The 16,505-nt window shown below is 38.9% G+C and overlaps 1 protein-coding gene across 3 annotated transcripts in view; it reads right to left on the reverse strand.

The window, feature by feature from the left end:
- ST18 (ST18 C2H2C-type zinc finger transcription factor) overlaps positions 1–16,505 on the reverse strand; it is a 119,042-nt gene that overhangs the window by 6,346 nt on the left and 96,191 nt on the right. For all 3 annotated transcript variants that reach the window (XM_039368594.1, XM_039368592.1, XM_039368593.1), the window contains 8 exons: positions 11,775–11,887; positions 9,210–9,272; positions 8,761–8,829; positions 6,387–6,449; positions 6,226–6,306; positions 5,392–5,613; positions 3,684–3,772; positions 2,804–2,907 (listed from right to left, as the gene is read on the reverse strand). In XM_039368594.1, coding sequence (XP_039224528.1) covers positions 2,804–2,907; positions 3,684–3,772; positions 5,392–5,613; positions 6,226–6,306; positions 6,387–6,449; positions 8,761–8,829; positions 9,210–9,272; positions 11,775–11,887 — 804 coding nt within the window. The remainder of the gene's footprint in view (positions 1–2,803; positions 2,908–3,683; positions 3,773–5,391; positions 5,614–6,225; positions 6,307–6,386; positions 6,450–8,760; positions 8,830–9,209; positions 9,273–11,774; positions 11,888–16,505) is intronic.

Genomic DNA, 16,505 nt, shown 5'->3' on the forward strand with positions numbered 1-16,505 from the left:
GAACTGCTCATTGCATATTTATATACTATTTAAATTCTCATGCCTGTAACTTTTAATTGGGGAAAGTGGTTTACCATAGAGCAGAACTTTTCACCTCAAATAGGCTAGACTTTATGGAATATGTCAAAAATCCTGTGGAACTGAAATCTGGCAAATTTTATAAAACATTTTATGATATACAAGTTATCATAAAGCATTTTATGACATCAAACAAAATGATACAAATTTCTTGTAGGCAACTTCTGATGTTTGATTGTGCTGTGCAGTTCAACATGGGCTACTTTCAAGGCATCTCTGGACATCTCTCTGAATTTTTAAGAACTTTTCCAGTATATTAGAAGTTCTGTCAGTGTTGAAGATGTTGAGGAATCTGATAAGAAATCAGGTATCTCTGAAAGAATGATCCAACAGGCCACAGATTGTCTAACTGAATCCTAGCATGATGATAGGATATTAGCCACAGTCTTCTGCTCTAAGATTGACCACAATTGACATCCACATCCTAGTTGTAGCTGAGCAAAGGGCTTATTGATCACAGCTTCTAATTTCTGTTCTACTAGGAGATGAGAGTACAGGACTCTGAAATTGCTCACTAGCTTTTTCTAGGGGAACCCAACTCCTTTCATAGCCTAAAGCTCATTTTATTCTGTAATCAGTCAGCTTTGGAACCCAGTGCTACAGTCTGCAGACCGTGGATTAAAATTCCACCACGTATTAATGACACCAACCCCAAGCTGGTAGATAATCTTTTCCAGAGGCTTCATGTAAATGTTAAATAAGACAGGAAAGAAAGTTGATCTCTGAGGCATCCTGTAGCAGAGTGTTGAAGGGCTCAAACTGTCTTTTGCCCAACCTGCCTCAAACCATCCACTTAGGAAACAAACCAGCACAAAATGTACCCCTGACTTCTAAGCCTCACAGATGATTCAGAAGGATACTGTGACTAATGGTATTCAAGACTGCTGAAAGATGCAGAAAGACTAAGAGGATCATATTCTCTCTATCTAAACCTCAACTATCATCATCATTAATAATAATAATAATAATAATAATAATAATAATTATTATTATTATTATTATTATTATTATTATTATTATTATTATTATTATTATTTCTATTCTCTGCCCACACCTGGATTGTGACTGAAAAGATTGCAGATAGTCTTTCCTACAATCTATACTTCAGAAGACGACTGGAATTCTAACAAAACCACCCTGCAGACTCTGCAAATGCCATCTGGCAGCCAGTAGGATCTATTCTATGTCTGGGATGGGCTGATTTAATTGGATTTATCTCCTTGCAGAGGTGAGTAAAGCCAGTTAATTCTATGGTCACTAAAAAGTGATCTGTCAATGACAATGGAGTAGCTCTTATACCTACCACCACCAGAGCATGCACAATTGCTCCAGAGTATAAACCAGGTCTCATATGTGGTTTCCTAAGCATTGGACTAGGATAGTTTGGGACAAACCCCCAGTTATCATGATGACTATGAAATCCCAAGCTGCCTCAGAACATCTTCCCCTCAAGGATAGCTGTTTGAGATCATCTATACCAGTGGTTCTCAACCTTTTTAATGCCACGACCCCCAACCGGTCGTAAGTCGAGGACTACCCAACCGGTTGTAAGTCGAGGACTACCCAACCAGTCATAAGTAGAGGACTACCCAACCAGTCATAAGTCGAGGACTTTCCCTGCCCGGGAGCGCCGTGCATGCGTGGTGCTGCCTCCTGCGCTGGCCGGGCGTAGCTGGCAAGCGGCAGAGACGGCGCATGCCGACCACCGGCTGGGCCACCAGCTGGCCCAGCCCAAGGGAGGTAAGGCACCTGCTGGGCCCCACGCATGCCAGTAACCCTCTGCGCCCGCTGGCCTCCCACCTCCCACCCCTGACCCTCTTTTACTTACATTTTTAGTAGTTGCTCAGCAGACAACTTGCAGCACCATTTGCAGAATGGGACTTTTGGTGGGCTCAGCAGGGCAGAGACAGCCTGGACAATTCCTATTGACTTTTGAAAGCCAATAGAATTAGACTCTATTCAAGAGAGTCTAATTTTGAAAGCCAATAGAATAAAAGGGAGTAGCACAGCTAAGGAAAAGGGGGGAAAATGGCGGACTGCGTTGTTTGGCGACCCCCGTGAAATGGTTGTTCGACCCCAAATGGGGTCGCAACCCACAGGTTGAGAACCGCTGATCTATACCATACAGCAAATCTAAGTGTCTGACTCATCATCCATAGTGAGGCGTTGAATGTGTACAATGACATATTAGCTCTTTTAATTTGTTTTCCAATCCTTTCCTTCTCTTTACATGCTCTTTCACAACACATCACTTTAAAATATTTCACTTTTCTTCTTCCTTTCTTTCCAATAGATCTGGCAAACAAACATTCCTAGACTCAGCCTCAAGCAATATGAACCCCTCGCCATGTCAGGATAGTCAGCATTGTAAAACTCAACTGGTAGTGCTCAGTAGCAACCAAGGCCTTGGTGTGGTCCAACCAGGAAGAAGCAGAGCATGTGCCAACTGGCAGATAGCACACAGGGAAGTGTTCATGTGTTGTTCATGATGTTACCATCTGTCACTATGCCCCTTTTCCTAATCTTCTGAGAACAAGCTGCACATAGAGAATGTGTGTACTGACCTGGTCACCAGTATTCTTCCTTAACAGTGGCCTTCATTTTTTTCCTAAACCAAGCTAACTTTCTAAGGAGCAAGCGACCAGATCCTTCATGTGCTAAAATGGGTGGCCTGGGGAAAAATATGTATTATTGCTGTATCTCAATGAAGTAGTTACATTCTTACCTGTGTCTGGAGTTTCATCATGTCAGCTTCAATTTTAAGGTTGGATTCATTTAGTTCTTTAATTTCTTCATCCAAATGTCTGATTTCCTCTTCATTCTCTAAACCTGCACAAGATTTACTAGTTCAAGTCAAGCACAAAATGTCTTCCTGAAAATATTCACATCTGTCTTTAGAAACACTGTGAAACTGAGGCTTAAGTTGGTTAGACAGCCACCCATTTAATTGGAAACAAAAGTGCATATTAGCAATTTCATTCTACACTTATCAGAATTAATATAAAACTCTCCATTGTGACATATCAAGGACCAGGAAATCATGAAGGGCTTCAAAAGGTTCATACATGTCCACTACATTTCTCAATAATTTCCTGCTGTGCTACTGATTTAAATGTCTGTTGGTGAGGAAGTTTAATATATAAAGGGAACATAGTTTTGGTATGTAATCTATGCATCAATTTCAGCTATATTTATATATCAATTTCAGCTATATGACACAGCTCCAAAAGTTAGTTTTGTTAAGTTAAATGTTGTATTACATAGGGATAGGAACTGCTGATTTTCCCTTTGCATATCAGTAAAGTGACAAAGTGGTAAATATAAATTTATAATTAATGCAAGTACATCTATGCCTAATGCCCAATCATAAACTTCAATAGTTTTTAAAAGAGAATCTTTGGTGGCTAATCAAAATGACTATATGTTACCCATAGTTAATATCTATTAAGGGAAGATAGAGAGCACAGTATCACATAGATATTATGGAAAAACAATACATAGTCAAACCTTTTGTAATAATACTGCTTTAATGTGGCACAACTGTTCTTATAATTCTCAGTATATCAGTAGGTTAACACTAGATTTATGTAATCTAGTCTCCTTACCTCCATTTGATTTCAACTTAACAGTCATTAGTTCTTCAGATATTTTCCCTTTTTTTAAGGCTTGTGCATTCAGGGGACATCCAGACAAACTAAAAAGAGTAGGAAAGGGGACCTATATGAAAGTCGAAACATATTTTGATTGCAACAACTCAGCCTCCAATATCTTGTCAATATAAATCCATTTCACTATGCTGTCCATTATGCTCCACACTTATAATAGCAATAGCATTAGTACTTAGACTTATATACCGCTTCACAGGGCTTTACAGCCCTTTCAAAGCAGTTTACAGTCAGCATATTGCCCACAACAATCTGGGTCCTCCTTGGAAGGATGGAAGGCAGAGTCAACCTTGAGCAGGTGACATTCGAACTGCCAAACAGCAGGCAGCCAGCAGTCAGTAGAAGAAGCCTGCAGTACTGCATTCTAACCACTGCTCCGCCAGGCTCTTAACATAATAATGTTACCATGTTTTTGTGAAAATAAGACCCATCCCGAAAATACGTACTAACTTGAAATTTACGCATGTGCCTAATATAAGCCCTATCCCCAAAATAAGCCCTAGTTTTGGGGTGAGGCACATGTGTAAAAATCAAGCTAGGGTGGGGGTGGGGGTTGGAGCTGCCCCACATGCCCCATGCCTGCTTATCTTAGGACCACTGCAGCAGGCCTCCCACCCCCCGACACTGTTGCGCTGTTGCCCACGTTCTATGGCTGCTTGCGGCTGCCCGCCATGTGATGCATCGCACTGCTGCTGCCACTCATAGCAGGAGGCTGTGTGACTTGTCATGCTGATCGTGCCACTGCCGCCACTTGCAGCAGGATGCTGCATGGCTCATCGTGCTGATTGTGCCGCTGCCACCGCTCACAGCAAGATAGTGCCATGGTGCGGTGGCAGCAGCATAAGCGCACGAATGGTGAGACGAGCCATGCGGCCTCCTGCTGTGAGAGGCGACAGTGGCATGATCAGTGTGATGAGTTACGCAACCTTCTGCCATGAGTGGCAGCGGTGGCATGATGCACCACGTGGCATGCAGCTGCAAGTGGCCGCAGAAGAACTTGGGCAGCGGCGCTACAGGTGTCGGAGCGTGGGAGGCCTGGCTGCGGTGGTCCTAAGGTAAGTGGGTAAGACATACCTTGCAAATAAAACCTGGTGCCTCTTTTGGAGGCCATATATATATAAGATCAGATCTTATTTTCGAGGAAACACGGTTATATAATATTTGTTTTGTATGATTTCCAGGATCATGCCTACAACAGTTTTCTCTTTCAGTGCATTGTTTAGTTCTATTATGGCTGCACCTTGATAGCTCTTGCTTCAAAGCACCAAATCTGATACTTTTGCACTACTGTTTTACTAACAGCCAAACTAGGTACATTCATGCTATGAAATTTATGACCTTGAAATCACATTAGCAGCTCAACAGAACAAATTATGAACAGCTTATGATGCTCATTCTTCGAAGATCTATAAAATATTAGCTCAGTGGTTTGATCCTAGGAATAACGTATTCTTATACAGTATGCATAAGTGTTCATTAAAAGTTTTGGTCCCAATCATCCCTGAAAGATGAGCTATTTAAAATGCATGCAAAATCCTAACAAGACTTTTCCTGTCAGTTGAATAGGATTGTCAAATTAACAAAACTCCATTGATTTATAGATACTTGCTGAGAGAAGGGGGGAAAGGGTATAAAAACAAAGGGATACCTTCTGTGGGTGACAAAAACATTATTAACGTGACCCAGCCCATTGCAGCCTGGCAAAGGGCAGTGTGGCAGCTCTTGCTTGTTCAACTTCCAGTGTAGAGAAGATCCATTGAGAGGACTTTCCTTCTGTCTCTTGGCAGCCATGGGACAACCTGAAGCTGTGCGATGGGAAGTGTATTTACCTGATACATGACCTTGGCCATCACAGCCTAGCACTGGACATCTGTAGGAGCACAGCAAAACTGATATTTGTCTAAAGATCTCTCTTACAACAGTAAGAGCTCAGGAAAATAAATTCAAATTAGCAAAATAATATGCATGTCCAGGATTTTTAATGGAAAGCTCTTAGCATATTTGATCTCACAAATGACATAAGCCACGAGAGCTATAATGTGCTCTGGGATGAGTGTCCTGTGTTAACCCACATTATATCTTGGCATTTTATGTGAACTTAACTTTTATGTTAACCCACTCATTGCATTTAGCGGACAAGCCAAGGTTAGTCTAATAGAGCCACTTTAAAAGATTTAAAATATACAATGATATTTAATCATAAATATGTGACAGTTGTTAACATTTATCAGCATATGTATCTGCATGGATAATTGCAATAAACTCAGGGTAGGAAAAAGATTGCTGAGAATATATTCAGGGAAAGGCTTAGAAACTTTCCTGCATTACATCTTTTTTGCAATATCAGGGATAGTGGTATTCACTGAACCATAAAGCTAGCTTTCGTAACTTTATTTTAATTTGTTATTATATATGCACATGTTTGTGAGATCAACTGGGGTGTGATTTGTGATTTATCAGAAGCCTTTGGAAGCCTACTTACTTAAGTTCAGGATCTTCTTTTTCTTCCTTTGTAGGAGTCACTTTCAGACCACTTTTCCTGGCCCGAGGACAGCCAGACAAGCTAAAGAAAAGTATGCAAAGCAGTTTATTTCTCTTCCCAACTTCCTAATTTTTACTTTTGAATAGGTAAGGGGTCCGTACCTTCTGTGAGAGGCATAATTTCCCGTCACATGACCAGAACCATCACATCCAGGAGTGGGGCACCTATGAAACAAAATATAGAGAAAAAGAAGAACGATTCAAATGAATCCTACCTTATTAAATTGAGAACTTTAGCGAAAGTTTCAATAGGACTTTCTTGCTTTGCAGTTTTGCTACTTTGTGGTGAAAATACAGAAAATGCTTTAATGTCTTCAACTTAAAGTTTGTATTATTTTTACTCTGTGAAAAAACTTATATATATATATATATATTTAAAAATTCTTTCTCTTCTCTATGGCTGGTACATATCTTTCTCAATCTTGGGTACTCTACCGGAAGCTTGGGAGTTTGAAGGTTCTGTGTATTATCTTAGCTGTTTCTAGCACTGCGTGCATCTGGACAGATAGCTTTGATCTTCTTCCTAAAGTATGTTGGAACTATTGTCCCAGCTTGGCAGCCCTGAAATGCTCCTATCACCACTGGGACCATCCAGCCTTTATTTTTGACAAACCTACCCAGTTTCTACCTGTGGTCCTGATACTTCCCAGCTTCTCATATTCCTTCTTCCTGATGTTGCTATCAATTGGCACCACTACATCTATCACCAGCTCTGTCTTCTGCTCCTTGTTGATCATCATGATGTCTGCTTGATTGGCCAATACCAGCATGTCCATCTGGGTCTGAAAATCCCACTAGATCTTGGTCCTGTTATTCTCTATGACTTTCTGTTGAATATCCCATCTGAACTGGGGACAGTCCAGCCCATGCACAGAAAAATATTCCTGTACACAGTGCCAGCTACTTGGTTGTGCCACTCTTCCTCCCTACATTTTACACCCTGCCACTACATGTTTGACTGTATCTGAGGCCTCTCTGCACACTCTGCACCTTGGATCATGTCTAGTATGGTAGACCCCTTCTTCTATGGATTTGGTGCTTGATGCTAGTTTTTATGCTGCTATGATCAGTGCCTCAATGCTGTCTTTTAATTGAACTGCAACTTTTCTTAGGAATTGTTTTATTAGCAATTTGTAAGGAGGCTTCAATGGTTGCATATTGCCCACAAGTAACTTACTTCTGATATATACCTTAGATGGCCAATCGGTTATTTTGACTAAAAAATTCAAAGGTAGAGTATGTATGCATCTGTATCTACAATATATGCATTTATGTTTTTTAAAAATATATATTTTATACTTTCAACTTCACTTCCAGTAGTTATAATCATATATAAGTGTTAATAAAACATAAAGCACATCAGCCTACCATCCAAAAATTGTGGTATACAAACCCTGGCCCAGAGCATGTTCTACACTCTTTAGACATGAAATGCCAGGTAAAAGAACTCAGGCTTGACTGCCCTATAGAAAAATGTAGGAAGGACATTGTCTGGGTCTCTGAAGTCAGGTGCTGCAAAGAGAGAGAAGTAACTTACAGAACAATGTGCTGTGCCTCTCTCCTTTGATCTCCTCTGAGAAGAGGTTCTGAACATATTGCTCGGGACTGAATGCACTGAACAGATCAACCCAAGAGCCAGTCTTTGAGACTCACAATACTGTCTAGGGTCAGGACTGGAGTGTCCCACTAGAACAGAATTTCCAGCCATTCATTTCCGGAAGAGGTTATTCCTGATTCTGCAACAGGCATAGTTATGCACTTCCATCATGTACTTAAACTGGATCTTGAACAAAAGTCTTATTCTTCAGCTCAAGACTACCCCCAGGAGCAGGTGAATAGAAAACATTCAAATGTCAATAGCTAAGTTTGCCCTTTCTCTTCATATTATTCTTTGTCAGTGGGATTTACCACTGTTTTTTTTTAAAAAAAATACATTAAGATTCAGCTATTATTATTGATCTTCATATAATGTTCATCTATTGTTAATGATCCTAATGGGATTATTTTTCTTTGCTTTATTGCATTTATAGCAGCATCTAATTTAGAGGACCTTTGGATCAGTCTATTCTCCATGCAATCAAACTGGTGGATCTGGATCATTTTAATGTTTATTCTATTAGAAACTCATCCAAAAAATGGGGAGAATAAGTCTCCAATACTACCACCACTGATAATTTTAGTCCTCCAGGAGATAGAGGACAAGGGTTTACCAAAATACTTATCTAACTGGATACTTTCCCACCCATGAGCACATTCCTCCAAACTCTCCATCATGCAATTTTAATTACATGAGATTTGAATGGCTTAATAAAGCTGAAGAAGGAAAATATTCCTGGTAAAAGTGATTTATGATGTTTGAAAAAACGGAGTAAAAATAACCTTACTTGCTGCTCTTATTAAATAATGGATTTTGAGGAAAGAAGACCCTGTAAAGTAATGTATCAGTCAATACCTCCTCTTTGCAACAAATACATACTTAAGCTCTTGAGAATTGGCAGCCATTAAGGATTTTAACGTCTTGTCAGCCAAAGGACATCCAGAAACACTAAGAAATGCAAAAGAAATGCATGAAATGCAAAATAATTTAAAGATATTGCAACAAAATAATAATTAAAGATTATTATTTTTTCTTTTTAAAAATAAACTAAAAGCTTAACCAAAGTAAGACTCACCAAATCTAAGGCTTCAGGATTTATTTATTTTTTTGTAACATAAGTTTCAATAAGTTCATGCAGGTGAAGGAGGTCTTGTGAATTACCAAATCCAAAGTATTTAGGAGTTTAAGATTAAGATATATTTTAAATTGGGCCCAGAAATGTATATTGTACATGGTAAATATGTAGCTATTATTATTATTAACTGCCAATTGCAATCTTGTATCTCTATAGTTTGTTAAATGCTCTCACATTTCTTTTTCTTTTTTACCTGCGGTGGGATGCATAGTTTCCTGTCACATGACCACTGCCATCACATCCTGGAGTTGGACACCTAAGAAAATAAAGTGAACCAATCAGACACAAATTAATTGGGAAAGAGAGAAAACAAAAGGGAAATAACTATGTTCTGCTGGAGAACCATGTTCTATTGTTCTCCATGGTCATTGGGCTGCACAAAAGATTTGATGTATTGTGGTAGCCTGTCCTCCAGTAGGGTTGGCACAGTTGTTTTGGGAGGTTCCTGCGTGCCTATGTACAAGCAACACTCATGGTGCCAGCAATATGAAGTGGCTATATATTCGTTTATATGCATGAATAATTTGGGAAACCCCTTGAAGCAACTGCAGAGTTTTCTAGAACAGTGTTTCTCAACCTTAGCAGCTTTGAGGTGTCTGGATTTCAACACCCAGAATTCCACAAGCAAATAGCTGGAAAATTCTGGAAACTGAAGTCCAGACATCTTAAGATTGCTAAGGTTGAGAAACACTATTCTAGAGAATGTTCCTGCCTCTGAGTTTTGAGGCGAGACATTCCACTTAAGCCACTATGTTTGGGAAGTGTTCCTTCAAATGCTTTATATAATGCTATGTGTTAGTAATGAGGAAGCTGTCTCTCTTCTTTCTATCTTGCAATGTACTTTATTTAAGATTGTTTTTATGGCTAAGCAATCTTATATTCCCAATATTTCGGGGTGGGGGAAGATTCTCTGTATCAGGAACCTGGTTTAATTCCTCATTATCAGGATCTGAATCTTACTTCAAATCTTGGTTTGCAAAAAAAATAAACCTCTGCTCCTTACACTGGAAAGAGTGACACCTAGGCATCAGACACCTGGAAGTTTAGAAGTCCCTTCCCCCCCCCCACCCCTTGGTTCACTTCTACCCTCTGGCTGACTTACTTTTTATTACCCTTATTTGTCTATTCTGTTTTTCCAGTAGAACTCCTCTACCTAAATTGCAATAATCTGGCTGACCACTAGAGTTAGAGCTTTCTGTATCATGTTACTTTCCATGTAATGGTTGTCCATATTTTTGCAGCAGCCCAAATATCCTATGGGATGTGGCTAGCTGTAATGAATTAAATGCAGAGAATGGTAAAGCAGAAAGGAAATGCACAAGGCAAAACATGTAGTTGAGTCTGGGACAAGCTTCTAAGCCCTTTAAAAAATCTTTCAGTGGCTTCCACTGCTAGTTAAAGAAAAGTAAAGAAAAATAAAGGAAGTTTACTACTGGTATAGGATGCTGCTATTACCTGTTGTAAAAAGCCAAAAATTCCACATATATGAAAGAAAGGCATGGGGAAAGAGAAAAGCAAACATAGAAGGCTTTGTCTGTATGATAGAAAAAATGTATGTCAGAGGGAAAGTATAGGCTTGCTGAGAAATCAGGTAACATTACCTTTTTATTTTAATTGGCGGTGCAGTCAGTTTAATTCTATAAAATACCTTCTCGTGATTGTGTTCCTTTCTAGCTGCCTATAGCTGCCTTACTTAATAGTGGCTAGTGACATTATAATGATTACTAGTTAGTATAACAAGAGCAGCTGAAGTGCGGTCCCAAGAAGAGAGAAAGAGTAGATTGTGTGGGAAAATACTGCTTTAATTTAATAAATATGGATTATAACACTATAAGTATTTTCACTGAGATGCATCTGTATTTTTATAGGGTGAAAATGAAGATGAAAGCTGCAAAACTACAGCCTGAAGATTGTAGATAAAAATATGTTGTTTTCTCATAAAGTAACTAAATCATTTAATTATTTCATTTAGTTGTCCACTAATGAGTTGAACCTTCTAATATTTTTTTCTAATAATTAACTGATTACAGCTTTCAGTAATATCCTTAAAGCATGATTGGAACACTCCATTGTAGCTGCTTAATAGTACCGGTATTTAAAAAACAGAAAATGTATAGTTTCTTTTAAGTAGAACTATACCACATTAGATCACCTAGTTCATTCTGCAGAATACTGTTTGCCTTGGTATAATATAATTATTGAAGAGGTCATTAATATTCCAAAATATGTAATCCATATTTATATTTGTATTGTAACTGAGCTTCAGACATAGAATTTCGCTTTATAATTGTTGTTGTCATTCTTGGTATTTCCTCAAGATGGAGCCATTTGCATTATCAATTCTACCAGCAAATGTTTGGTAAACATTCCTTGCCCTGAGTGTTACTTTTAGACCTTTTACATACTTGTATTTAAATATATTTCAGCCAAACATATTTTGGTTACCTATTAGCAAGCAAAACAACCATTACCGAGTGATTTAAAATCTAATGCAAGATTTACAAAGTATGTAAGTTATTATACACAGAGTAAATTATATTCTGTTTATTATGTTAAACAGTTATGTGGATACTGGGAATTAACATACTATAAGTGGAGTTCTTGAATCACTGAATGAAAAAATATTTTTCATCCAACAAATGTTATTAATATTTTCTTCATACAGGAAAACTAAGCCATAACTGATGCAATATCTGTCTGTCTGTCTGTCTGTCTGTCTGTCTGTCTCTCTCTCTCTCTCTCTCTCTCATCTACTCACGTGATCAGTTCCTTTTTGAGATCTCTTGAATGGACCTTGGGTTTTGGACTAGATTCTGAGACATCTGAGTATTTTTTTTCCTCCAGGCTTTCAGGACAGATTGCAGGATCTTTCTGAAATAATAGAAGAGACTATTACTTAGAAAAACTGCTATCTTTTAATCCATTTTCCCTAACCTGATGCCACCCAGAAGTTGTGGACTACACAGTTTCAGTTACCTAATCTAACTCAGGGTAAATAGAAACTGTTGAAAAGAAACATATTTTTAATTTAGTGCTATTTCACACAATATTTTTTAAATGCAGTGGGAAAATGCATGTGTACTCATATGTACTCATTGAAACAGATTGTTCATTAGGTCACAGGGGAAAATTGTGTAAATTGTTCACAATTATAAACACAATGTTACGCTTTTCCATTTGTTTTATTATCTGTTTTCTATTTACTTTACCAACAGAAGTTAGTCAAAATAAAGGAATATCTGATTATATAAGCTGGTTCTTGGTTTGTGGTTTATTTGGGTTTGGTTTAACAAGATTGCAGCCAAGGTCATTAAATATCTATGTTATATGTTGCATGCCACTATGATTTGTTCCTTAACAAGTCATATGAATCTAACCATACTGTCTAGGCAGAAAAAGTAATCAAGTAATCACCACTGAAGAAGTTCAAATAATAATGTCATGGTCATCTTATATCATCTGTCATCTTAGATCCAAGACTGAATTCAGAGTTTGTTGTATCTACTCAAATACAAGAGTCAGCTATTGCAAATCCACTTATTAATATGACCTTTTCTGTATGCTTATACAATCTGTTTCAAAACCAGAAAACTAGAGGCAAACTTCATTATTTAATACAAAGGTATATTAGACAGACAGTGGTATGGTACAGACAGCTAGTAGAAAGTAAACTAAAAGTCTTCCACAAGTATAAGTTGTTTATTTGTTTTTTTTCTTTTAATCAACTTTTCCCAATTCTGTTTCTAAGTGATCTCTTAGACTGCCTGCATGTGTGAGCTTTATTTGGGAAGCTGAGCTACATAGTTCTTAGGATCCTTGCCAGTCTCCACATTCCTACCCATTCAGGAGGAGGGGGGAAATCAAATGAAATTCCATTAATGTACAGATGGACATTTATATTGATTTTTGCAAAGACCAGAACATAATGACAACACAAATAACAGATAATAGCATCTGGCACTTTTAACATTTTAAGCCCTGAAATCTTTGGAAAACTGACAGTTGAACTAAACTAAAAGCTCCAGTTATTTTTCTCAGCTTTTTGCTTCCTTTTAAAAGGAGTGTCAGCTTTTTCCAATTCAGGATTTTATTTATTTATTTATTTATTTTGGAAGGCAGCTTCTGGACAGATACACTATTTCTTTGTTAGGAAAAAAAACTTCTAGATATGAACTTCAATTTGACAATCAATCTTATGTGTGTATGTAGGCATGTATAATAATGATTACTTGCTGCATCTAATATAGTACCTTTATAGTATGCTGTTTTTGACCTAAGATTTTTTCATTTATAGCCGATATTATTTGGATCTTATATATTTTGGACATGGATCAGACACAAAATTATTCAGATGAAAGGATAAATATTTTGTCCCCTCCCTCCTGTACTCCCAAGGCCCATTTGGAGAATTAGTTTGGTTCATGCACGACCCATGTATGCTACCATACTTTTATCTTTACATTATAAATGACGTCTCTATTTGATGAAAGCAAATATAGGCGTCCCAGGATAATGTGGCAGGATCCAATCTGGATCGGTCACTGGAACCAGACGTCTAGCCTTCTGAGCTTTTGGATTCATGCTGGAGGCCATCTTCCAGACTGGGGAGAAAGAAGTTCCCTGAGGATGATCTCCAGCATGAGTCCAAAAGCTGAGAAGGCTAAATCTCTGTTCCCAGTGACTGACCCAGATTGGATCCTGCATCTTTATTTGAGTATTTTTGGAAACATTTAGTTTCAGTTTACACTCATTCTTAGCTGTTCCAGCTGCAGAAAATATTACTTACCCTAAACTCTTCCTTGAGGATAGTAATAAATATTATCAGAAAGACTCATAGGATCATACATTTAATGTGACCTTAAGCAATTTAGCTCAACTTCTGCTTAGTGCTTGACAATACTTACCATTGGGATATTCCTCCTAATATTCGCCCTTAGTTTTATATTCCTTTGTTTTTGTCCAGCTTCCAGTTTGAGTTAAGAACTGATATGTCCCATCTTATAACATATAACATCATACAACCGCTTTTCAGGTATTTGTGTACTATTGGCATATTTATTTTAATCTTCTCTTTTGGAAATGAAATATGTACCATTCCTGATAAGGAATGGTTTCCAGATCCCTTACCATTCTGATATCTCTTCTCTGAACTTGTTTTAGCTTCTCGATATCTCCTTTAAACTGCATGAGATAGTACCTCTGATGATTTGGATGCAATACTTCTATTAATACACTTATCTCTTTAACTGATGTCTTATAATGTTTCTTCATGTTTAGCTAATGGTCCACTAGTTTCTTTACATCCTTTGGACAAACACTCCTGCAAATTCTATAGTTATATGTTTGATTTTCTTCTTAATCAGAAGCTCTGCTAGTTGGCCTAGTGCTCAAATCTGTCAAGATAATTTAGACTGTGGTTGCCATCTTAGGAATTAGCCAGCCTCCAAGCCTGGTGTCAAATTTGATAAGCATCTTTTCTATCCCAGCTATCTCTGCCTAAGAATCCCTTATGCTGATGATGTAGGCTATGAATTAGGAATCTGGATGCTACCTTTGTTTTAGCTGTTCAATTCCAGGATTTTGTTTTCTATTTTGCCCCTTGACCATAAATGTATAGATTTATTCTTTGCAACTCCTTTGCTTTCCTATGCTTGGCTTTAAGCTATTGATCTGAGATATTGATTTCTTTTGGTTGTGTTGTTGTCTCCATATGGGGAAGCAAAAATAAATAGAAATCAGTTGCAGTTCCCAGGATATTTTATATTTTGTGTGAAATATATATATATATATATATATATATATATATATATATATATATATATATGTATATATATATATATATATATATATTGTCAAAATAATGATCACCAAGAGAATATCTATCAAAAATAGAATTTAATCCACCAAGCTTTCGTCAAATACATTTGACATCGTCAGGGTTAAAAGGCAAACGCCGGGGGAAGTCTTATATACAGTTGTTTAATGCCTGTTTCCGGCTCTTGGAGCGTGTCATCGGCCCCAGCTGATCGAGTTGAGTCTCAAGCGCACGCCCCACATCAGCATCTATCCTCTTTCCATTGCTAATTTGCATTCTGTCATACGTTACTCCGTTAGCTGTTTCAGAGTTGGGGGTCAGGATCTTTTTGTCTCCCCTGCTCATAACTCCCCCACCATCCCACACACGGCTTCCCTTAGGGAGCGGGGGTGGGTAATTATTTAAATTGCTTCCAATATCCCTGCAAGCCCCAAGACCACTTTGATCTTGTTTATCTATCCCTCAGGGTTGTAACGCAGGCTCATAGTCACCACCCATGCTATTCCTCCTCCCCTCCTCCTTCCCGTGAGTTCTCCTAAATGATCTACTGTTCGTTTCCACGCTCTCTCCCTTGCGCACACTCAAGATGTTTTCTGCCATTGTCCCATTGTCAGTGCCTTGTTGTTCCGTCCATTGTCGGTAAGCACCATTCCCACTCATCCCCAATTCTCCATTCTCACTCCGTACGGGGCTCTTCCCCTTTAATTGCAGTCGCTGTTTCACTCCGCAGCTTTGTGTTGAAAATGTCAGAGGGGGGTGCCTTCCTCTGCTCGACTGCGACCGGGTTATCATAATGTGCCTGGTAGTATCCTCAAAGGGGGATTCATCCTCGTTCTCATCGTCCTCGTTAGACTTTATTATATTCCGTTTTCCTTCCGGTTCCTCAAGCCCCACTCCATCTCCATTCCGTCCCAAAAAGAGTCTGCTCCCGGCGGATCGTGGCAAACCTAGTCGCAGTTGTCCGCTGGAGTTAGTCTGTTGTCGATCCGGGAGGGAGGAGCTGTCAACAGAGGCTCCATTGGTGTAATTACGCAGGGAGGGGGGCCGGGTGGTATTTTGATTACAAGTTTTTTGATTGGGTCCCCCCCACATGTTAGTACGGTTGCTGGCACTCCACATTTTCAGAGCTTGGTGCGCTGCACACAAGTCTACGCGCCGATTGATGGAATCCGTTCCTGAAAACCATGCCTCTTTCAGTAGGCGACCTCCTTTTGTCGTGTCGTTGGCCAAGATTTGGGCATTCTCAAAGTCAAAGCAATGGTCGTATTCTGCTACATGGGCCCAAATCTGCGAATGTTGTTTGCCTCGTCTAATAGCCAACCTATGCTCATGTAGACGAGTCTTAAGTCTTTTTGAGGTCTCGCCTACATAATTACTCTGGCACCCCGTGCAGTTGATCTTATAAACTATAGCTGATCTCTCGGCGGTAGGGAGCTGGTCCTTGGGGCGCATCACTTTAGCTCGTAAGGTCTGGGTAGGTTTGTGGGCTACCTGTATATTGTGGGGTGCCAGAAGCCTGGCTGTGGCTTCTGACACATTACTAATGTACGGTAGAGACACCCGTACGGTTCGTGTCCGGGGTTCCTCTCTTTGCTGTCCGTTTCGGGGGTCTGATACCATACTGTGTCGCTTAATAAACCTTAGGGGGTACCCATTCATCCGGCATATGCAGAA

The sequence above is a fragment of the Crotalus tigris genome, unplaced genomic scaffold, assembly GCF_016545835.1.
Source record: "Crotalus tigris isolate CLP2741 ecotype Arizona unplaced genomic scaffold, ASM1654583v1 scf7180000020856.321264, whole genome shotgun sequence".
Classification (NCBI taxonomy): Eukaryota; Metazoa; Chordata; class Lepidosauria; order Squamata; family Viperidae; genus Crotalus; species Crotalus tigris.